This window comes from Apostichopus japonicus, chromosome 22, assembly GCF_037975245.1.
Source record: "Apostichopus japonicus isolate 1M-3 chromosome 22, ASM3797524v1, whole genome shotgun sequence".
NCBI lineage: Eukaryota > Metazoa > Echinodermata > Holothuroidea > Aspidochirotida > Stichopodidae > Apostichopus > Apostichopus japonicus.
The window spans coordinates 19,167,318-19,191,620 of NC_092582.1; the positions used below are offsets into that span (position 1 = coordinate 19,167,318).

A 24,303-nucleotide genomic window follows, 5' to 3' on the forward strand; every position below is an offset into this window, starting at 1 on the left:
TCTAAATCTCTTCAAAGTTTGTATTTCATTTTTCTTGGACAAAATCCATTATATATAATATATATACACTCTGTACAGAATTCACTGCATATCATATGGTGAAGATATAATGATAGCACTTTGTTGGTAGGATACAGTTGATATTGAAGGTACAAAACATCCTAATGATAAATTTAAATCTGTAAAAAAATGTATGCATAGATTCACCAATTATTCTCAACATTATTCAATTAATGTACGGAAGCACAACACAAAATGGCACAATGAATTTTCTTGCAAGATATGACCTTTGGAAGCTTACAGTAATATTATAATGCCACATTTGGGCTCGATCCTATGTATAGTAATTACATGTTTGGTCCAATGGTAGTCGTTATAAATGCACTAGTGTTCTGTATGAAGTTTGTGTCAAGTACTTGACATATCTTCAGAACATTTGTAAACTCTATACAAAAAAGAAATAACATAACTTAACAACCAGGCATTATGGCTTTAGTCTACAGAAACTTTCCAGATCCTGACTGGATATTAATAATCTCCTACATGATATGGTTTTTAAAAGAAAAAAATTTGACAAAGTTGTAGTAATTTTTATTGATGAAGATATCGATTTATGGTCTTTAGTGGCAACATACCAGGTAGCTACTGGCATCTCCCTAAACTTGTTTGAGCCCATGTAACAGTGAAATATTCAATACCAATAAACATTAATACCCTTCATAGTCCATCTAACGTTTTCTAGCCTTCTCCAGATATTTATGTTAATGCAAACATTTTCAAAATCTTCCATAAAAAATTCCCAAAAGGAATAAAACTAAGTTTAAATTTTTCCCTTGCCATTACAGACTCAGAAAATGAAATTATTCAAAATTTTGAGACAGGATGAATTAGAACATCTATTATTTAAGGGCTGGTAAAAACTTAAGGTTACATTAAGAGTAAAATTACTGATATGACTAAAAGACTGATTATATTTTTTGAGTAATCATCCAGGAAATGGCTTGGGCTTGGACCAAAGTTGATTTTTTTTATACTCTGTGAAAAATTGTGAAATTTGAAAACCTGATACATTTGATCACTCAACAATGGAACACATGATGATTGTAGTTGTGCTGAAGCATTAATTACACGATTCTGTAATAGAACTTGAACAAAATGTTTAAACAAAATTTGTTATTTTTCCTTAATCTGTTATTTTTCCTTAATTTAACAGTTCTATGTTGTTAGTAATTCCTACAAAACAATATTCTCACACACTCTTAGGAGCCTTGAAATAATACCAAACGATCACTATGTGGTTTTACAGCCCCTCCACCCCAACCCCCTCCCATCATGTCCCTATTGTATGTAGGTGTAATAGGTATTGTTTGTAACATGAGTCTCAGAGAGTATGACTGCATATCTGTTTACCTACAAAGGAGTGAAATAATGACTAAAGCTATGGCACCTTATGGCTGTTAACAAAGGCAGAAAAACATCTCTGACAGCCTTCTCCACCCCCCACCCTACCCCCTCCCATCATGTCCCTATTGTGAGGAGGTGTAATTGGTATTGCTTGTAACATGAGTCTGTTTACCTACAATGGAGTGGAATAATGACTAAAGCTATGGCACCTTACGGCTGTTAACGTAAGGCAGAAAGACATCTCTGACAGCCTTCTCCTGTCTCCTAGCCACATCCCTGTGTCTCTCTTGTAGTACGTAGTGAGCGTAGTCACGTCTCTGTTCGATAGCCTCCAAGGTCAACGGCGGCTTGTATCCCAGCGGTACGCGTTGAGAAGACGGCGAACCACCGGGATGGACTTTGACCTTGGTTCGTTTGACTGTTGGTTGTCCTAAACTGTTGAGTGTTTGTAGAGCTTGAGGGTAAGAGCAGAGTGCGTGCCATTCGTTGGTCACTCGCGTGTTGACCTGTCCATCGGTACGGACTGCCATCAAGCTAAAAACCCAATAGCAAGATAAATGAATATGCATGATCTCTGATTAATAGAATTACACAAGTTTCTTCACATAAACACTTTGGGGATACTTCTCCAGAACTGAAGCAAGCCAAGATTAAAAGTAATTTGCTACAGTTCATAGACTTAAAGAAGTATTCCCTGACGTTGAGGAGACATTCTTGTCAAGAATTCAAGTCGCCAAAATGGATTGGAAAAGCAATTCTGACCCTATAGCTCAGTTATCACTATTACTGATGGCGGCCTTAAACACAAGAGTGTAGTTAGTACATATCTGTCAATTACTACATAGCTCAGAAATAAATATTAGCATTGTAAGAATACCAAGACAGTTCTACAGAACTCAATAGTCTTTGGTAAAATCATAAGTTCATTTGTGGTAAAAAGAAAGATCTCCTTTACCCCTTGAGATCCTTGTCAATTGACGGTAGTCACATGCCAAATGTTGTTAGTCAAAAAAGGTTATAAAGATATTCTGAATACAATTGTAGGATAAGTTTGATGCTAACAAGTAGTCCTTAAAGAGCACCAAACTTGTCCTGACACAACTAGGACCTTTTACTACCTAGAATGATTATTGGATATGGTTTGATGTGAGCAATGGAACAATATTTGATAATCTTGCAGGGATGTGCTCAAGAATATTTGAGTGCGAGGCAGATTTTTGCGGTAGTGTGATCCACATCCTGGGGGAGGGGTCTAAGGGGATGGGGGTATCCCCCTCCACTTTGGAAAGTATGCTTAGATGGCAAATGATTCTACCTTTTTCCCATTCTGGAGTAAACGTCTGTGCCAAGTAGTCACCCATATTTTGGTGATGGTAAAATTTGTCAAATTAATCATAACAAATATTGCCGGGCGAAAATCTTTAAAATACTGTTTGTGCTGGGCGGCATTCAGAACTGTTGGGTGTGAGCACATCCCTGTTCTTCTGATAACTGTCAACTGGCACACATTGCTTGAAGGTTCTACCTTTGGTCCACATTAGTATTTACATGAACTTTACTGGTAAAAAGATCTCAACACTGGTTTATATACAGTAACTTGTCATGGTTATGTCCCATGTTATATTTTTTCTATAGTTTTTCTCCTTGTTTTCCCCGGCCTTTTCTAAAAGAGATACAGTAGTCGTCACTTTGAAGTTACCACCAAACAGGTGTTTAATCATTTAGAAGGGCACTTACAAGGAGAGTCTAGGAGTCAAATATCTTTCTTACAGATGAAAGATGAACAGATAGCCTTCCTGGTGAAATTTAAAACTCTGCAATCAATCCGAACATGCCATCTTTCAGTATGAAAGTAGTTGCAGACTTGCGAAGCTGATACAATTTTGTACCGAAGGTGAACTTGAAGCAAACAAGCTGGGTGTGATGTCACAGATGCACATTACCAACTGGTTCCATCAGTCATAATACATTTAACCGTTTTAATCATACAGCATTTGACACTCACCTTCTGGATACCTCCATTTTCTCTTTCACCTCTGCTTCATTCTCTGGAATAATCCGCCAAGATGTTGAAAATGCCATCTGCAATAAATATGTAGATAATGCACTGTTATGAAATACAGCAACTTTGAGATTAATTTTGAAGGCTGCAATTTCTAACCTCTGCTTTAACTCCACAACATTATCATTAGTTAGTTTATGACTTGTCAAGTTTTATTGCAAATAATGTAGTTTAATTTTACACATTTTTGAAAGTTTTCAAAGTATGTTTTACAAACTACATATTGTGAAACATTGACAAGAAACCTTGGGAATCGAAAATTGGGAATCTCGTTGTAACTCCAGAAGTTATCAAACTACACCACTATTAAATGTAACTCCAGAAGATATCAAACAACACCACTACTAGATGTAACTCCAGAAGTTATCAAACTACACCACTATTAAATGTAACTCCAGACGTTATCAAACTACACAACTATTAAATGTAACTCCAGAAGTTATCAAAATACACCACTAACAAATGTAACTCCAGAAGTTATCAAACTACACCACTATTAAATGTTACTCCAGAAGTTAACAAACTACACCACTATTAAATGTAACTCCAGAAGTTATCAAACATCACCACTATTTACTATAACTCCAGAATTTATCAAACTACACCACTATTAAATGTAACTCCAGAAGTTATCAAAACCACTATTAAATGTAACTCCAGAAGTTATCAAACTACACCACTATTAAATGTAACTCCAGAAGTTATCAAACAACACCACTACTAGATGTAACTCCAGAAGTTAACAAACTACACCACTATTAAATGTAACTCCAGAAGTTATCAAAATACACCACTAACAAATGTAACTCCAGAAGTTATCAAACTACACCACTATTAAATGTAACTCCAGAAGTTAACAAACTACACCACTAATAAATGTAACTCCAGAAGTTAACAAACTACACCACTATTAAATGTAACTCCAGAAGTTATCAAACATCACCACTATTAAATGTAACTCCAGAAGTTATCAAACATCACCACTATTTACTATAACTCCAGAATTTATCAAACTACTTCAGTATTTAATGTAACTCCAGAAGTTATCAAACTACACCACTAATAAATGTAACTCCAGAAGTTATCAAAATACACTACTATTAAATGTTACTCCAGAAGTTATCAAACATCACCACTATTAAATGTAACTCCAGAAGTTATCAAAAATCACCACTATTTACTTTAACTCCAGAATTTATCAAACTACTTCAGTATTTAATGTAACTCCAGAAGTTATCAAACTACACCACTAATAAATGTAACTCCAGAAGTTATCAAAATACACTACTATTAAATGTTACTCCAGAAGTTAACAAACTACACCACTATTAAATGTAACTCCAGAAGTTATCAAACATCACCACTATTAAATGTAACTCCAGAAGTTAACAAACTACAACACTATTAAATGTAACTCCAGAAGTTATCAAACATCACCACTTTTTACTATAACTCCAGAATTTATCAAACTACACCACTATTAAATGTAACTCCAGAAGTTATCAAAACAACACCACTACTAGATGTAACTCCAGAAGTTAACAAACTACACCACTATTAAATGTAACTCCAGAAGTTATCAAAATACACCACTAACAAATGTAACTCCAGAAGTTATCAAACTACACCACTATTAAATGTAACTCCAGAAGTTAACAAACTACACCACTAATAAATGTAACTCCAGAAGTTAACAAACTACACCACTATTAAATGTAACTCCAGAAGTTATCAAACATCACCACTATTTACTATAACTCCAGAATTTATCAAACTACTTCAGTATTTGAAACAGCTAAGATTTGGGGTGCCACAAGGATCTGTACTTGGTCCTTTGATATATTGTATGTTTACCCGTCCAGTTGGAGAAATAATTCAGCGCCATAACATCAACCATCACTGTTATGCTGATGATACGCAATTGTATTTGGATTTTGGTGCCCTTGAGTCCTGGAATGACGTATCATTAAAGCTCCAAGCATGCCTTTCAGATATAGTCAGGTGGATGCGGGTTAATTGTTTGAAACTTAACCAGGACAAAACTGAGTTCATTGTTTTTTCACCAAAATTTCAGGGTAATGCTATTCAAGACTTGCATATAAATATGGGACCTAACACCATATGTTCAGTTCCTAAAGTAAAGAATTTAGGTGTTTATCTTGATCACAGTCTTACCATGAATAATCAAGTTGACTCTATCTGTAAGTCCTGTTATTGGCAGATCCGGAATATTGGCAAAATTAGAAGGTATATCTCAGATGATGCATGTAAGACTTTAATCCATGCCCTTGTGACATCAAAACTGGACTACTGCAATGCACTGCTATATGGCCTGCCTCACAAGCTAACCGATCGCCTTCAGCGAGTTCAGAATCGCGCTGCACGGCTTGTAAGTCGCACTCGTAGACATGAGCCTATTACACCCATATTACGTGACTTACATTGGTTGCCGATTCATTGCAGGTTCAATTATAAGATTCTGTTATATACATATAAGTCACTTAATGGTTTAGCCCCTATCCACCTCTCTGAATTAATGCATAAATACAAGCCTACTCGATCTCTACGCTCAGAATCCAAGTCCTTACTTACCAAACCTGTCATTAATACTTCTACATACGGAAACAGGCGTTTCGACTACTCATCTGCGACATTATGGAACAGTTTATCGGAGGAAGCTAAGTGTGCCAAAAATATAGATGAATTTAAAAAACTAGTCAAAACCTTTCTATTTAGATCTGCATTCCATTAACTGTGTTTTCTATACTATATATTGTCACATTTTACAACGCATTTTCCATTTTGCGATTTTGCGTTTATAGCGCTTTTAAATTTAAAAAATTTTCACATTTATATATATTTTAAATTTCAAGAATTTGTTTGTATCATTTTCGCTTTTACATTTGCAGTTTTTATACAATTTATTGTCAGTTGGTATTTAACAAATTTTCTACCCTTTTTATACCTTACATTATCGATTTATATATTTGTATATCATGATTGTTTGTATTTTACTGTAAAGCGCCTTAGAGCAATTTCTGATTGGATAAGGCGCTATAGAAATTTTGTATAATAATAAATAATAATAAATAATAATAATAATATTTAATGTAACTCCAGAAGTTATCAAACTACACCACTAATAAATGTAACTCCAGAAGTTATCAAAATACACTACTATTAAACTCAAATCAAGTGCTAAAACCTTGTAAACTGCAGATGAAAGTTCATCCATGGTTAGGCTACAGAAATTACCTCAGCAATATATGGAGAAGGTATGCATTAATAAAATAGGCAATATATATATATATATATAAATGTAACTCCAGAAGTTATCAAACATCACCACTATTTACTATAACTCCAGTACACACCAGTAGAATCACTGTGGTCGAGTGGTACGGACTTCGGTTTGTGACACAATATTCGGGGGTTCAATTCCTACCTTCGCCTGATGAGTCCCAAAAGGACGAAACCGGTCGTGAAGTGGAATTTTTCTGGTGTGTTATTCTTTATTGATTTACTATATATCTGTCATACCACTTGCTACACATTCAATTCTTATATATATATATATATTATATTTAATTTTCATGCTACAATGGTCAGGTGGCAGTTACGTAACTAACATGCTGGAAACCAAAGTAGTAAATAACAGCTTAAGTCAAAAGGTTGAGCTCACCTTGCTGTCAGAAATCAAGACTGGATTTAAGGACGGTAACCGTTTAGGAGGAGGAGGCGGTGGGGGTTGGATGGCTGGACTACGAAGAGCGCTGCTGTGTTTCAACCTAGCAGATTTGACTGGGGACTGACTCGGTGACTTGCTGAGAACTCTCCTGTTTGCCACTCCTAAGAATTGCGGGTCCAATCTTTCTAGCATGGACACGCCTTTGTCGCCACACACTGCACATAGGACTTGCAGGACCGCGGAAAGTAGCTTCCTAAATTGAGGTAAAAAGAATAAAACAGAGAGAGTAAAAAGAAAAAAAATATATTGATGATACGTAGAAGTAGTGCAGGATGAAGGAAAGCATACGAAGAGAATGGGCAGAAGATTGATGAAAGGTTGCTTAATCCCCGGAATTGGGTCAGAAGAAAATAGAAGACTATTACGCCCAACGGTAGTTTCAAGGGATATTTACAAGACATAGCACCCTGCAATTATCAACACCTTCACTCAAAAAATAGCCCTTTGAGGAGGATGTTTTGCTAAGGATATTTGTTCTTTTGTTAATGGCAATGCACTTTCCATCAGAGATATGGTACAATTAAATTTATGCCTTACTGTGATGTAAAGGTGGATGGAATAATTGCATACATTTGTGCATATTGCATACATTGTGTACATTGTGTATATTGCATACATTATGTACATTGTGTATATTGGATACATTGTGCACACTGCATGCATTGTGTACATTGCATACATTGTGTATATTAATTGCATATATTGTGTATATTGCATACATTTTGTACATTGCATACATAGCGTATATTGCATACATTGTGTAACATTGCATACATTGTGCATACTTTACATACATTGTGCATATATTGCATACATTGTGCATATATTGCATACATTGTGTACATTGCATACATTATGTACATTGCATATGTTGTGTACACTGCATACATTGTGTACATTGCATACATTGTGTATATTGCATACATTGTGCATATATTGCAAACATTGTGCACATTGCATACATTGTGTCCAATTCTTGTATATTTGTCTCCTTCATTTTTAATATGTTTAATAATTTCCTGATCAGATTTTTCTGGCTATTAACATCCGAGGTAATTTCAAATCTATAAATAATGACTGCTGTGAAACCCCCCCAAAAAAGCTAAAAACTCATTGTGCATGAAATATTAACTCACTTGTTATGCGAGTTTCCCTCGAACATCAACAGAGTACCGACCTCCGCAAATCCCAGCTTTAACAAAAGCTCGCGATTGACATTCCCTCCCCAAACTGCAGCGACTCCATGATCAGCAGATTTCAGCTGAATCTCAGGCATGTGTTTGGTGATAGCAAGCTGTTGGAGAAAAGAACTTCAATGTAATAAAAAAAAAAAAAAAGAAAAAAAAAAGCAAGAATTGGTGCAGCTTAATCCAGAAGAGATATGGAAGGATTTCAGGCTTATTCTTAATTTTTAATAGCTTTGCAAAATTTCCAAAGTCTCTGGTCTCTTAAACCTCTAGAGACAAAAGACTCAATATTACTTTAAGGAATTCATTTTCCTTGGATAAAAAATTGTACTTTAAAAAATGGAAAGCAAGTAAGAAATGATAAAGCAAATACTATCCTGTCAAACTCACCAAATCGATCACATCCGAATGCACAGCTGAAGACTCGAGCAAAACTTTGGAGAGTGCGTAGCTACAATCTGCTTGGTCAGACACGGCTATGTTAAACAGGGAAGAGAAATAAACCATGACTTTACATGAGGTTAGATAGTTTTGTATTATTTATGCAATCTTTCATAGCAATAAGATATGCACACAAAGTACATAAACATGATATATGTGATCAAAAGTGAACACAAGCCCCTTAATTCAGCCACCCGCAACCCCTACCCTTCCCCATTCCTAACATTTACACCAGGTTATGACTGCATTAATCTGCCATGGGAGGGCAAGTAGTGGAACACTATAGAACGTTGCGAGCTGAACAGAACATTTAATGAACTAATTTGAACAGAAATCAAATATATGACGAAACAATCTCCTATAGTAAAAATAAATTTGGAAGCTCTATCTTTTAGAGAGGCACAAATTAAAGACACATGTATCAATGCTGTTTTATTTGTTCTAGTTTGGCTTACTTGCTATACCCTGTAGTGCCTGAATAGTTAAGTCCATTAACCTATCAGGGTCCCATTGAGGGTACAGGGCCACAGGTGGCTCAGTAGGGTCAATGCCACCGGCCTGGAAGTGGAACCCGACGAGAGAGAGAAGCTTGACCGCCGGTGTGGAGCTGGTGATAGAGGTAGAGATCTTCTGAACTGGTGGTTTGCTGTCTCTGGACTGGGTGAGTTCATGATATCCATTCATCTACAGCAAAACAATGGATTTCACATAGATACTAATTGTTTTTTTTATGAAAGAATGATACTGTCAGGCAGTGTACATTATTTACAATTCCTTTCAGTTATATGCAAGTTACTGAAAATTGCCTTTCAGACAAGTTAAGTAAGCTATTTTTTAGCCAAAAAATATATGAGAACTTGAAGTCCACAATACTGGGTGTTACTTTTATACAAATGCACAAACCGACTGATTTTATGCTGATAATTGAAGGGGATTAAGTGACAACGTACTATCAGGCTGACCATTATTACCAGAAATTAGAATGAAAATGTTTTTCAACCATCTGTCGGGGATATGTTGAACACGATTTTAAACGATTTTAAAAAGTCTAACATCAGTGTTAAAGGAATTGAAGACTCGCCCCAAACCGCGTGCCGCCCTCTGAAAAAAGTTAACTTTCCGTTGCTTGCAAGTGAAGTTTTCTTCTTGTCCCTACAAAATGTAGACAGTAATGAAACGTGATATTATCTGGACCTGAGATCAGGGACCTCCACACCAACTCCCTGCTGACATGTCCATCGCTGCTATGTACACTTGTGGTGTCTAACACTTCTGTTACACCTCATTCGAAACTAGGTCGGTATCCCGCATCAGACGGTTCTTTGTGCGCGAGTCTTTACTCCCTTTAAGTAACCTGCATTTACCATTGTGAAATGGTGATTAGCTTGTGATTACAACTGGTATACTATTAATACAGTAGTCTATCATCAGTGTTAAGTAACCTGCGTTTACAATGGTGAAATGGTTATTTGCTTGTGATTACAACTGGTATACTATTAATACAGTAGTCTATCATCAGTGTTAAGTAACCTGCGTTTACAATGGTGAAATGGTTATTTGCTTGTGATTACAACTGGTATACTATTAATAGTCTATCATCAGTGTTTAAGTAACCTGCGTTTACCATTGTGAAATGGTTATTAGCTTGTGATTACAACTGGTATACTATTAATAGTCTATCATCAGTGTTAAAGTAACCTGCATTTACCATTGTGAAATGGTTGTTTGCTTGTGATAACAACTGGTATTCTATTAATAGTCTATCATCAGTGAAAAGTAACCTGCATTTACCATGGTGAAATGGTTGTTTGCTTGTGATTACAACTGGTATACTATTAACAGTCTATCATCAGTGTTTAAGTAACCTGCATTTACCATTGTGAAATGGTTATTTGCTTGTGATAACAACTGGTATTCTATTAATAGTCTATCATCAGTGAAAAGTAACCTGCATTTACCATGGTGAAATGGTTGTTTGCTTGTGATTACAACTGGTATACTATTAATAGTCTATCATCAGTGTTAAAGTAACCTGCATTTACCATGGTGAAATGGTTATTAGCTTGTGATTACAACTGGTATACTATTAATAGCCTATCATCAGTGATAAGTAACCTGCATTTACCATGGTGAAATGGTTGTTTGCTTGTGATTACAACTGGTATAATAATAGTCTATCATCAGTGTTAAAGTAACCTGCATTTACCATGGTGAAATGGTTATTAGCTTGTGATTACAACTGGTATACTATTAATAGTCTATCACCAGTGTTAAGTAACCTGCATTTACCATGGTGAAATGGTTATTAGCTTGTGATTACAACTGGTATACTATTAATAGCCTATCATCAGTGATAAGTAACCTGCATTTACCATGGTGAAATGGTTATTAGCTTGTGATTACAACTGGTATACTATTAATAGTCGATCATCAGTGTTAAGTAACCTGAGTTTACCATTGTGAAATGGTTATCAGCTTGTGATTACAACTGGTATACTAACCAAAGACACTAAACCAGGTATGACATCATCGTCACGGTGATCCAACAACAGATCCGATAAATGGAGACATATCTGTCGAATCAATGCATCATGGGAATGCTCTGCCGAAGAAAACATCGACACGATCAAACTTTTCATAACTATTAGAAAGTATTTCCATAAAGATCACATATAACAATTATATAGTAAAACACTGAAGGTAAGGAATGCAGTTATATCTGCATACATACATGAAATTCCTGATTTGCAAAATTGGAAACAATTTTTTTTACAAAAACAGAGGTAAGTAGTAGTAAGTTTCAAGTGGATACCTTGGTCAGATTTTGGAGGTTCATTCAGGACATCCTTGGGTAGATTCTTCAGAACAGTCTGTTCCATCTGAGTGAGGTGTTTATCAAGTATGGCAGTCTTAATTTGCTTGAGGTCAACCTTGGGGTCGTTACCAAGGAGACAGTAACCTGCCCAATATCTCGGATGTCTAAACCTTTTTAGGAGATGAAAGAGAGAGACAAGAGTCAATGCATACATCAGGATCGAAAACAAGAACCAAACAAAACATAAATAAAGAAACAGTTATATTTATGCCAATGAAATATTCCCCACATCAAAGAAGGGTCTAGGTTCACATCCGACCTGCTATAAGAAACAAGTACATGTTTTTAGCTGTGATCTTTCCAATTTAAGAATTGGCAAAATGTTCCACTTTTGCAGATTAAAACTGAAAGTCTCAGAAAGAGATGAAGTTAGTGGGCAGAGTAGTTGGTAGAGTAACTTGTGAAATGTATTCATAGCAGAAAAAATCAAACGATGCCACTAAAAATTCATGCATATTAATGAACTCAGTTAAAATGTTACTATTCCAAGAGGTTTACAGAATTACATTGACATTTGGTGTGTGTGTGTGTGCATGAGTGTGTGTGCAGTTATCATGACATTCCACACAGGCTATTCAGGAATTGTGTGTACAAAACTTCAGAAGGATCTGTCGGCAAGAAGTCGATATCACTTGATGGAAATGACTATATAGTTCAGACCAGACGTGCAAACAATTGGCCTGTACATCTGCTATACAAACAGTTGTCCTGACTCAGTCCTGGGTTGGGGAAGGGGGGCAATTAGGTCACCAGGCCCCCATTTTGCACTCTATATATTTCCTTCATGAAGAGTGGATGTCTATAAAAGAGATATTTTTGTATGCAATAAATAAGTACCAAATTTATATAAATGATACTGGGAAATCAAATTAAACTATGACATTGTAGACCTACTTGTTTTTGCACACTGGTAAATGGGTATGCCTATAGGTATGCCTATCATATGCAAAAGCCAGCGAAGCGACCTTTAAGCAGTATAGAGAATTACAATGGTGCAGCTGTAGGATTCCAGAAATATCCATCAAAGCATTTTTTTATCAGAAATGGTGGCCAGAAATACATCTGGCAATGGGGTCATGCCGGATAAAGGAAACTGGAATTGAGTAGAAGGAATGTCTGACCTGATGACATCTGGCCATGCACCTTACCATATATGAGAGGGCGTTGTGGACAAGTGGTTCTGGACTTGTGATCTAAGGATTACAGTTTCGAGTCCTGGCCAGATCATTGCGTTATTTCCTTGGGTAGGGCATTTTATCTCCATTGCCTCTCTACACCCAGGTGTATTGCAAGGTAACTTGTAAATATAGTTGCGAGCGCCGGTTTGCGGCAGCACCCAATGGGAAGTCCCCCCTGGGGACACATGGTTGTGGTGCACTGTGGTGTCCCAAGAGATTGATTGAATTGTGCGCACTTTGGTGTGTGGATGTGACAAGTTACCAATGACCAGGGTTAAGTTGTAAAGTCGAGTGAGAGGGCCTTGGCCTCGAACAAGACTGTAAACCTAAAATAATCATAATAATAATAATATATAATCTAAGTTCTTTATCTTACCTTTTATCTTCTCTCACTGATAACTTGGCCTTCCTCAACGCCTCTGTAACATGTATTCCGTCTGCATGGAGGGAATCGTAGAAATGATACCAGAATTTATCTTGAGCAGCTTCGCAGATTGCCCACTGAGGAAGAAGGACCGACTTAGCACCTGGAATAATTACAAGAAAGATACAGAAATAAACACTTGCAGTCAATTTATGATAATTACAAAATAACAGAGAACACTTCCAGGAATTAAACAAGCATTTGGTTAAGCTTTGACCACCAGAAACTGTCGGGGTGAATAATGTATTACATGTATACCCAACTGACAAAATTGTTGACAATAAATAGAGACTAAGAACTGGTCACAAAGAATTTAATGTAAAAACATTCACACCCCTGATCAACACTAAAAGCCTTTTTGAGTATATGATGTTATGCAACAAGTGATTGCATATGAGTTGTTAGCATTAATGTATTAACATTCATACCACACATCAATTAAAGGCGCTGTTAGCATTAATGTATTAACATTCATACCAAACATCAACTAAAGGAGCTGTTAGCATTAATGTATTAACATTCATACCACACATCAATTAAAGGCGCTGTTAGCATTAATGTATTAACATTCATACCAAACATCAACTAAAGGAGCTGTTAGCATTAATGTATTAACATTCATACCACACATCAATTAAAGGAGCTGTTAGCATTAATGTATTAACATTCATACCCCACATCAATTAAAGGAGCTGTTAGCATTAATGTATTAACATTCATACCAAACATCAACTAAAGGAGCTGTTAGCATTAATGTATTAACATTCATACCGCACATCAATTAAAGGAGCTGTTAGCATTAATGTATTAACATTCATACCAAACATCAACTAAAGGAGCTGTTAGCATTAATGTATTAACATTCATACCACACATCAATTAAAGGAGCTGTTAGCATTAATGTATTAACATTCATACCCCACATCAATTAAAGGAGCTGATAGCATTAATGTATTAACATTCATACCCCACATCAACTAAAGGAGTTGTTAGCATTAATGTATTAACATTCATACCACACATCAATTAAAGGAGCTGTTAGCATTAATGTATTAACATTCATACCCCACATCAACTAAAGGCGCTGTTAGCCTTAATGTATAAACATTCATACCACACATCAATTAAAGGAGCTGTTAGCATTAATGTATTAACATTCATACCACACATCAATTAAAGGAGCTGTTAGCATTAATGTATTAACATTCCTACCACACATCAATTAAAGGAGCTGTTAGCATTAATGTATAAACATTCATACCAAACATCAACTAAAGGAGCTGTTCACATTAATGTATAAACATTCATACCCCACATCAATTAAAGGAGCTGTTAGCATTAATGTATTAACATTCATACCAAATATCAATTAAAGGAGCTGTTAGCATTAATGTATTAACATTCATACCACACATCAATTAAAGGAGTTGTTAGCATTAATTTATTAACATTCATACCACACATCAATTAAAGGAGCTGTTAGCATTAATGTATTAACATTCATACCCCACACATCAATTAAAGGAGCTGTTAGCATTAATGTATGAACATTCACATACCACACATCAATTAAAGGAGCTGTTAGCATTAATGTATTAACATTCATACCACACATCAATTAAAGGAGCTGTTAGCATTAATGTATTAACATTCATACCACACATCAATTAAAGGAGCTGTTAGCATTAATGTATTAACATTCATACCCCACATCAACTAAAGGAGCTGTTAGCATTAATGTATTAACATTCATACCAAACATCAATTAAAGGAGCTGTTAGCATTAATGTATTAACATTCATACCACACATCAATTAAAGGAGTTGTTAGCATTAATTTATTAACATTCATACCACACATCAATTAAAGGAGCTGTTAGCATTAATGTATTAACATTCATACCCCACACATCAATTAAAGGAGCTGTTAGCATTAATGTATGAACATTCACATACCACACATCAATTAAAGGAGCTGTTAGCATTAATGTATTAACATTCATACCACACATCAATTAAAGGAGCTGTTAGCATTAATGTATTAACATTCATACCACACATCAATTAAAGGAGCTGTTAGCATTAATGTATTAACATTCATACCACACATCAATTAAAGGCACTGTTAGCATTAATGTATTAACATTCATACCACACATCAATTAAAGGAGCTGTTAGCATTAATGTATTAACATTCATACCCCACATCAATTAAAGGAGCTGTTAGCATTAATGTTATAACATTCATACCACACATCAATTAAAGGAGCTGTTCACATTAATGTATTAACATTCATACCACACATCAATTAAAGGAGCTGTTAGCATTAATGTATTAACATTCATACCCTACATCAATTGAAGGAGTTGTTAGCATTAATGTATTAACATTCATACCCCACATCAATAAAAAGGAGCTGTTTGCATTAATGTATTAACATTCATACCACACATCAATTAAAGGAGCTGTTAGCATTAATGTATTCACATTCATACCCCACATCAATTAAAGGAGCTGTTAGCATTAATGTAATAACATTCATACACCACATGCATGCCAAATTTCTCACAAACCTGCTACTAAGAACGCTAGGGGTAGCGTCATTGCAATATCTCTGTGCTTGTTTCCGTAACCAAAATTAAGAACGACGAGGTCGGCAATGAGCTTCAGCTGGGAGACGTCGTTGGAAGTGATGAGGTATCGGTTCTGTGGTGTAGCTCCATCCTCGCCGTGATTGGTCGAAGGATTTGGAGAACAGACAAACACACCATCATCCCAACAACCGTAGGAAGCTGATGAAGATGAAACAGAATAAAGAAGAGAGTTTTGATGAGCAGGTAAAAAGAAGTCAGCATTCAGAACAAACATGCATATTTAAATTGATTTGCCTTCTTTCGTAAAAAGAAAAAGAAAACTTCAGGGTTTTCCATTCTTTCCTCAAGGAAAGGAAGTTCAGAGAATATAAAGTGAATTCATCACTTGAACCACGACAAAGATTTTCAGAAGAGATAATTGATTTGGTCGGGGTGAGAAAAGAGTAAGAGATATGTAAACAAAGAAAAGAAGTAAGAAAATACATACAAAAAGTTTAAAAACAAATATAAAATCAGAAATAAGGAAAACCTTGAAACTAGCAAACCAGTTTCAAAGTTGAGATTGTCTGAACTTGGGCCAAGTAAATCGTCCATGGTCAAATCTCTTATCAATTTCTTTTACAACCTGCTCTGAAGTTACCAACAAAATATTAAGGGTTTACACCTCTTAAATGTATCAAATGTTTGACTGTATAAAAAGCCACAGAATTCTGTCAATTTGGATTGCATAGTTCTCAAGGCAAAGAAAGTTAATAGTGATACATCTAACGTCACATTACGGGAGAGCAACTTAAAGTGTCAAAAAGTAGTGAAGATGTGTCTAGCATCTAAGTCATGTAAAATATCTCACCGATGTGTATGATTGTAGATGCGGAGAGCTTGGCAAGGACTGCTTCTTTGGTCATGTGACTCCCTGTGATGGGTTGAGTACTCAGTTGATGTGCAATTTTATGAACCTCTGATTGGGCAGCTAACATGTCTGGAGGAGGGCGCCATACCTGTAGTAAAATTAAGAACAAACAAACAAAACTGATAAGCTGTTCTTTACCCAAAAAATGACACACTAGTTCTACCAAAAAATGTCTTTAAAATCTAAGGAACCCAATTAGACCAATTCGTGAGCTATTTATTCCAGAAAAGGGTTTTGTGAAAATGGCACATCCTCTTGGAAAGGAGAGTAGATTTGGCCATATATTGGTCACTAAATAATGGCTTAATTGGCCACCCTTGATGCCAAACTGTGACACATATAACTTCATTGTAGAGGCATTCCAGTTATTGGCTATTCTACCCAAATATACCACAACATATTTTTTTCCAGCTTGATGGAAGCTGATTTTGAGATTATCATATAGTCTCACTCGAACTTTTAAAATAATCTTTTAATATTAAATGCAAAAGAAAATAAAGGTACCTTGCTATGCCACATTAGCTCGGCAGGAATCTTTGGGTTACCCATCACCGAAACACTGGCCATGGGTGCGCGGGGGGAGTACACTTGAACGAAGCTAGCTGTCGCCGATGGTACTTCTGTTCCATTCCAACTACTAGAGATCAGCGTGGTGCTTCCAGCACCGGTCCGTTCTGCCAGGTATCGTCTTTCCATCTCTCCTACGAGGTCGGGCTCTACTTTTTGTCGACTGTGATGAGATGTATTAAAAGCTACAAAAGCCGGATTTGGACGGTTCGTTGCCATCAGAGGAGCGTTTCTCACGGTCGATCTGATTGGTCGATGAGGTCTATCACTTGGAGGAACGACCACTCGTAGCAGTTCGTCTAGATAGATGGGTGCTGTATTGGGCACAGCGTCTCTGGCATTCAGAGGCATTCCTTTGAGACTGCTGATTTCTTCATTTTTCCGTGTCTTCCTATCAGCTAGAGATAAAAACTGAAGGCATGGTATCATGTTGATCCTACAAGTGGCTTCTTCTTCCTCAGATATTAAGGACGATAGGCAATCGAATGGCACTTGTAGCAACAATTCATCGGCGACTATCGTGCATTTCTCACAACTTTGAAGAAAAGTCTCGTACGGTTCGAGAAGGAGGGAATAGAGAAGTCTGCTCGACTGAAGGGGGTTGTCAACATGTCTTCTTTCCACTGAGCATTCTGCGGCTGGTGGTTCTGCGTTGTCAACTGGGTCCAGTTTTTTCCTTTTGCCCCTCAGGGAAGCATATTTCTGATGTTTGTGGATGATTTCGGAGTTTTGTAGAGGCAAAGCTCTACATTCCATATCATGTTCAACCTGATCTCCCTTTCTCAAATCCGACAGAGTGGTCTTGATCAAATCTACATGGTTACCACTTCCGATCTGTCGAAAATCGTGATGAACGAGACCGGATTCTGGGGTCAGAAACCAGCCGATCACACCGCTCTTCAGGACCGATATATACAAGACTGGATGGCTGCAAGATCTGATCAGACCTCTCAGATCATCTATATTGGGTTTCGAGTTCGAGATTCCACGTCTCGGCAGAGAATGCGCGGGAGATGCTCTTGCCTGCATCATCTGCAGTTGATTCTTCCGGAAGCTCTCGGATACTTCCAAGGCTTGGTAAGGACGCTTCAAACCGTAGAGAGCCCTCTGTTGTAAAGCAGAGCACTCTTCTATGTGAGCCTTGTTTTCATCAGAGACCATTCCCCCTTCATTCACTTTCGCCGTAGCCATGTCTTCGAAATAGGTCAAGGCTGCCCTAACGAGCGACAGCGCTTCAGATAACGAGGCGTCGTCCGATCTTCCGATCAATATCCTGGAAAGATTTAGACTAGCGACCATTTTAAGCTCCGTAAGCATCATCCTCTCTGCTAGATTGTAAGCCTCTTCGTAGTAGTGGTATGCCAACGTGTCGTCCGTCCTACTTGCATAGAAATCTCCGTACCCGAGGAACGCCCGGCACTCGGTCTCAAACTCGTCCAGTTTCCGGCTGGTCCTCAGATACATGCCCAGATATTTCAGAGTCGCTTCTTGGTCGCCCATATCTTGATGAAGATCTGCCAAGTTCTTCAGGACGGGGGCGAGCATCGTGTAGTACTGGAGTTTCTCGGACATGAGCATCTGTTGCTCGTAGTAAGACTTGGCTAACGGCAGGTGGTTAAGTTTGTGATAAATTCGGCCGATGCAGCCGTAACCCCTAGCCATGCTGCCTCTGTCTTTACTCTGCTTGGAGACTTTCAAGAAATCCTGATAACTGTCCAGAGCTTCCAAATATTGACCGTTTCCCTCTTGTAGAAACCCTATTAACAGATGGGCTTTAGAGACAATCTCACGATCTTGTGAATTTGAGTCGATGCTAGAGAGGTAGAGCTCAGCTTGTTCCAAGGCAGTGCCCATATCACCTAGTGCCCTGTAGGCTAGAACAAGCCATTCTTTCATTTCTTGCCACATATTTATGACTCTCTCCTTCTTTTTCTCGTCGTCTCTCTGGTCTTGGTCGTCTTCACAGAGGGATATGACTTTCCGGGCGTAAACCACCCCGTCTTCGAATTCCTCGATCGTGAAGCATATTCTTGCCATCCGGAGGTAACACCTGACTGTGTAACCATGGTGATCGTAACTAAGTGCCAATGTCAGACATTGCCTAAAAGAGTCGAGGGCTTTCTCATACTCCTTGTTGTCTAAAAAGCAACACGCCATTAAAAAGTGTGCATCTAACTCCTCGCCTCTGTCGACAGGTCTTAAAGAAATAACCGCCTGAAAGACTTCGACCCCAGACCTCGGGAACCCATCTTTGGCCAACGTCTCACCGATCACCATCAACTGGCTCGACAACGCCTTGTCTGCAAGAATGAACAAATAAAATACAATGAAATATATACAGAATTATCATTAGGCAAAGTGAGCAAAGACAGGGACATACTGACTAGACTGGATGGATAATGAATGGTTGTGTATCCAAAGACAGGGACATACTGACTAGACTGGATGGATAATGAATGGTTGTGTATCCAAAGACAGGGACATACTGACTAGACTGGATGGATAATGAATGGTTGTGTATCCAAAGACAGGGACATACTGACTAGACTGGATGGATAATGAATGGTTGTGTATCCAAAGACAGGGACATACTGACTAGACTGGATGGATAATGAATGGTTGTGTATCCAAAGACAGAGACATACTGACTAGACTGGATGGATAATGAATGGTTGTGTATCCAAAGACAGGGACATACTGACTAGAATGGATGGATAATGAATGGTTGTGTATCCAAAGACAGGGACATACTGACTAGACTGGATGGATAATGAATGGTTGTGTATGCAAAGACAGGGACATACTGACTAGACTGGATGGATAATGAATGGTTGTGTATCCAAAGACAGGGACATACTGACTAGACTGGATGTATAATGAATGGTTGTGTATCCAAAGACAGGGACATACTGACTAGACTGGATGGATAATGAATGGTTGTGTATCCAAAGACAGGGACATACTGACTAGACTGGATGGATAATGAATGGTTGTGTATCCAAAGACAGGGACATACTGACTAGACTGGATGGATAATGAATGGTTGTGTATCCAAAGACAGGGACATACTGACTAGACTGGATGGATAATGAATGGTTGTGTATCCAAAGACAGGGACATACTGACTAGACTGGATGGATAATGAATGGTTGTGTATCCAAAGACAGGGACATACTGACTAGAATGGATGGATAATGAATGGTTGTGTATCCAAAGACAGGGACATACTGACTAGACTGGATGGATAATGAATGGTTGTGTATCCAAAGACAGGGACATACTGACTAGACTGGATGGATAATGAATGGTTGTGTATCCAAAGACAGGGACATACTGACTAGACTGGATGTATAATGAATGGTTGTGTATCCAAAGACAGGGACATACTGACTAGACTGGATGGATAATGAATGGTTGTGTATCCAAAGACAGGGACATACTGACTAGACTGGATGGATAATGAATGGTTGTGTATCCAAAGACAGGGACATACTGACTAGACTGGATGGATAATGAATGGTTGTGTATCCAAAGACAGGGACATACTGACTAGACTGGATGGATAATGAATGGTTGTGTATCCAAAGACAGGGACATACTGATTAGACTGGATGGATAATGAATGGTTGTGTATCCAAAGACAGGGACATACTGACTAGACTGGATGGATAATGAATGGTTGTGTATCCAAAGACAGGGACATACTGACTAGACTGGATGGATAATGAATGGTTGTGTATCCAAAGACAGGGACATACTGACTAGACTGGATGGATAATGAATGGTTGTGTATCCAGTCCACCACATTTAAGAAAATGAACTGCCTTTTAGCTGTGAGTATTGTTAGCAATTACAAGGCAAAGGTCGATGTAGCGAGGTATACAATATAGTACACCAGGACTCAACAATACTAACTACAACAAAAGTGGAGAACAGTTATTAGATGTTTTTCATATTGGCCACTTGACAGCACAAAACCATAATTGATCACACAGCACTAAAAGAGACCATGTGAGGTTACAGGATGGATGTCGGATAGCATACATTCCTACTTGGACTACAAACTATATCCTCCCTTCTTCACTGACAGATAAGAGAACATGCACTAGCCGATCATCTCCATGAAATCCACAGATATAATTATTTTACGTCAAATTAAAACATGTTGCATCTCGCTCACCCAGATTGATGACAAGATTTGTCGTTTTACATAATCTGGATACGACTTGAGCTAGTCTGTCTGTCTGTCTGTCTCGGTGTTTGTTATCTAACTGGATGGCTTTAAGATACGATGATATCGCTTGCTTCGGCTTGTCAAGCTTCTCGTAACACATTGCCAGGAGTTGATGACCCTGCAAGACACAGAAAACAAATACATCTACATATATATTGGATGCTTTGTACAAAGTTTCCATTACTGACTTTACTTCATTGTCAAATGTTGATTTATCACCAGTACATACTACAGAGAATCTCAATGAATACTCTAAACTTGCTACAATGATTTAATGTGTTTTAAATTACATTCAGGGTTGGATGTTTTAAATCACTTGAATTTATTTTAAATATCACTGATTTAAATTTGTGTTTGTTTAAAAACTTTGCTATACCATTCGTTTAACTTGAAATGGTTCAATCAAGTACATTGGTAGAAATTATCAGAGATTTATCTGAGAGAACAACAAAAATTTAACAGAAAACAACCTTGAAAAAAGGACAGAGCACCACCTGATCGTTGCCATAATTTTGATCAACCCTTTTTGACAGAAACAAATTTGGGGAAAGACCACAGCAACTCACATTGAGACTGTGACCAAAAAAATGTGCATTTGCAAACATAAATTTATTGTAGAGAGAGGAATGAGAAAATGTAAATATTGTGAAGTTGGTGTACAGTGCTCTACCTTTGACACATGAGGGTTAAACTTGACCAAAATTTCAGCATCTCGCTGCGCCTGTTTGTAGTTCCGTAAGTGGGAATTGGCGATCGCCCTCCTTGATAGAAGCTGAGCATGTTCTTCATCAATTTCCAAAGCATCTGAGTAAAATGTCACGGCTTGATGGAAGTTCTTCCTATGGAAAGCTTCATCCCCAAGCTTTTGCAGATGGAGCACCTGTAAAATGATTTAAACAATGGAAAATAATAAAGCCATAATTGTATAATACGTTAGCTACATATCTCCCTGATATTAAATCACAATTGATCATGAATGATGGATAAGTGTGTGAACTCCACCCTCTTCAAGTCTGCAATCCTCCAATGCCGTATATCTGTTTTTACATCAAGGCAGTGAATTTGCGGTCATGTAGGTATTTTGGACCATAACAAGTACGATCCAAATTTCGTAAACCAGAAATAACTCTATCAAAGGAAGCCTCCCACCCCTCTTCATTACCACAGCCAATTGCAATTTGGAATCAGTCAGGCAAACTTGGTACCGGTTGGATTTAGAACCAGGGACCTGGAAAATGCATACTGTACTTGTTGGAGAAAAGAGTCTCTAACCATTGAAACACACATTAAGTTTCAGCCAGTATTGCTTTATGAGAAACAACTTCATTAGAGGTGCTTTATCTTTGATCAATTCATCAATGAAATCGTAACCTTTTCTCATCACATGTAGCAACGGTATCGTTTCAACCTGAGAGTGTGCAGGAAAAGGGGTGAGGATGAGCACTGACCCAGAGGGAGATAAACTATGGCGAAGTAAATGTCTTAAGATGTCCTTGCTTATACTCACGCTTTCAATTTCATCTGCTTCACTTATAGGTTCGCTGAATTCAGTAATGCTGGGTAAACTGGCTGCACTCAGGGTATGTCTTACTTGAATCATATCTACTGTTGTTCTTCCATAGAACTATGTTATACTTATAGATTTCTGTAGATGACAAAATATAATTGCCTTAGAATAAGTTCTAGATTTCTGTTGATGACAAAATAACATTAAAATATATAAGGCATCATTGCCTGCTGTGCAAAGATAGAAGTTAAAGCCTAGATCTACACTGGTCAAACGACACAAAGTCGTAGGCTATATTCTTTTGAATACAAGTTTTATTTAAAGGTCCTAACGCCGTACTCATGCCTTAGTTAAGTATACTATTACTAGGTCTAATTACTTAATTCATTTGTCGTGATGCCTGCGCTCTTACTAGGTGAACTTTAATACAATCACATACATTACACCAATGTAAGCGTAGCCTTATGTAGCCTAGGCATAACCTTAGCAGTAGGTTTAAATTTTAATTCTCTCTTGTTCAACGTTAAGCTTGCCTTTATCTCGGCTACAGCCCCACAGCCAAGGCCTAGGCTACCCAATCTTTAGACGAGTACATATTTGGCAATGATAATGGAACATCTTTTTGCTTGTTTTTTCTTTAACAAAATGACTGTAAAATTAAGAAGATTATAAGGTTATACTGAAGTAATTATCGGAACTAAGTCTACCTCCTGTTCAAGTCTTAAGACTGAGTCAAACCCAGAGGCAGCATCTCAATAATATCATTTATCACTCCGTCGGTTTTTGCTTCCGCTTCTGAATTTGTCAAGGCAACATGTGAACTTTGACCTAAAACGATTATGCAACTGTAACGCAACTGGAGCTTTATAGCATGCCGTTAGTGCCAAAATTATATTTCAATAGGCCAGTGCTTGCCAGCATTGAGACATACAGTACTGCTAATCCAGTAGGAAAGCCCATGACTACCTTGCTTGGAAAAGTAAAATCGCAATTAAGGACGTTAACATTAACAATTTCGAGGAAGCAATAAACCTTGCGCAAGATCGTGATACGTGGCCGAGTTTAATCACTGAGCATGTCGGATAGACGAGACAACTGACTACTACTACTAGTGCTTGCCAACTATGCGGTTAAAGTACCCGGGCCGTGGAAGTAATCTTCCTAGGGAAATC

At 37.4% G+C, this 24,303-nt stretch overlaps 1 protein-coding gene across 1 annotated transcript; it reads right to left on the reverse strand.

Moving 5' to 3' along the window:
- Positions 1-24,284, reverse strand: LOC139964311 (uncharacterized). The gene is made up of 16 exons (XM_071965813.1): positions 23,839-24,284; positions 23,132-23,269; positions 22,295-22,504; positions 21,571-21,742; positions 17,328-19,690; positions 16,764-16,911; positions 15,893-16,111; positions 13,272-13,422; positions 11,655-11,827; positions 11,344-11,444; positions 9,298-9,526; positions 8,792-8,877; positions 8,351-8,508; positions 7,149-7,407; positions 3,410-3,486; positions 1-1,938 (listed from the first exon to the last, which is right to left on the reverse strand). The coding sequence occupies exons 2-16, from the start codon at positions 23,222-23,224 to the stop codon at positions 1,605-1,607; spliced, it is 4,773 nt and encodes a 1,590-aa protein (XP_071821914.1). The 5' UTR covers positions 23,225-23,269; positions 23,839-24,284; the 3' UTR covers positions 1-1,604.
- Between the last annotated feature and the right edge of the window lie 19 nt (positions 24,285-24,303).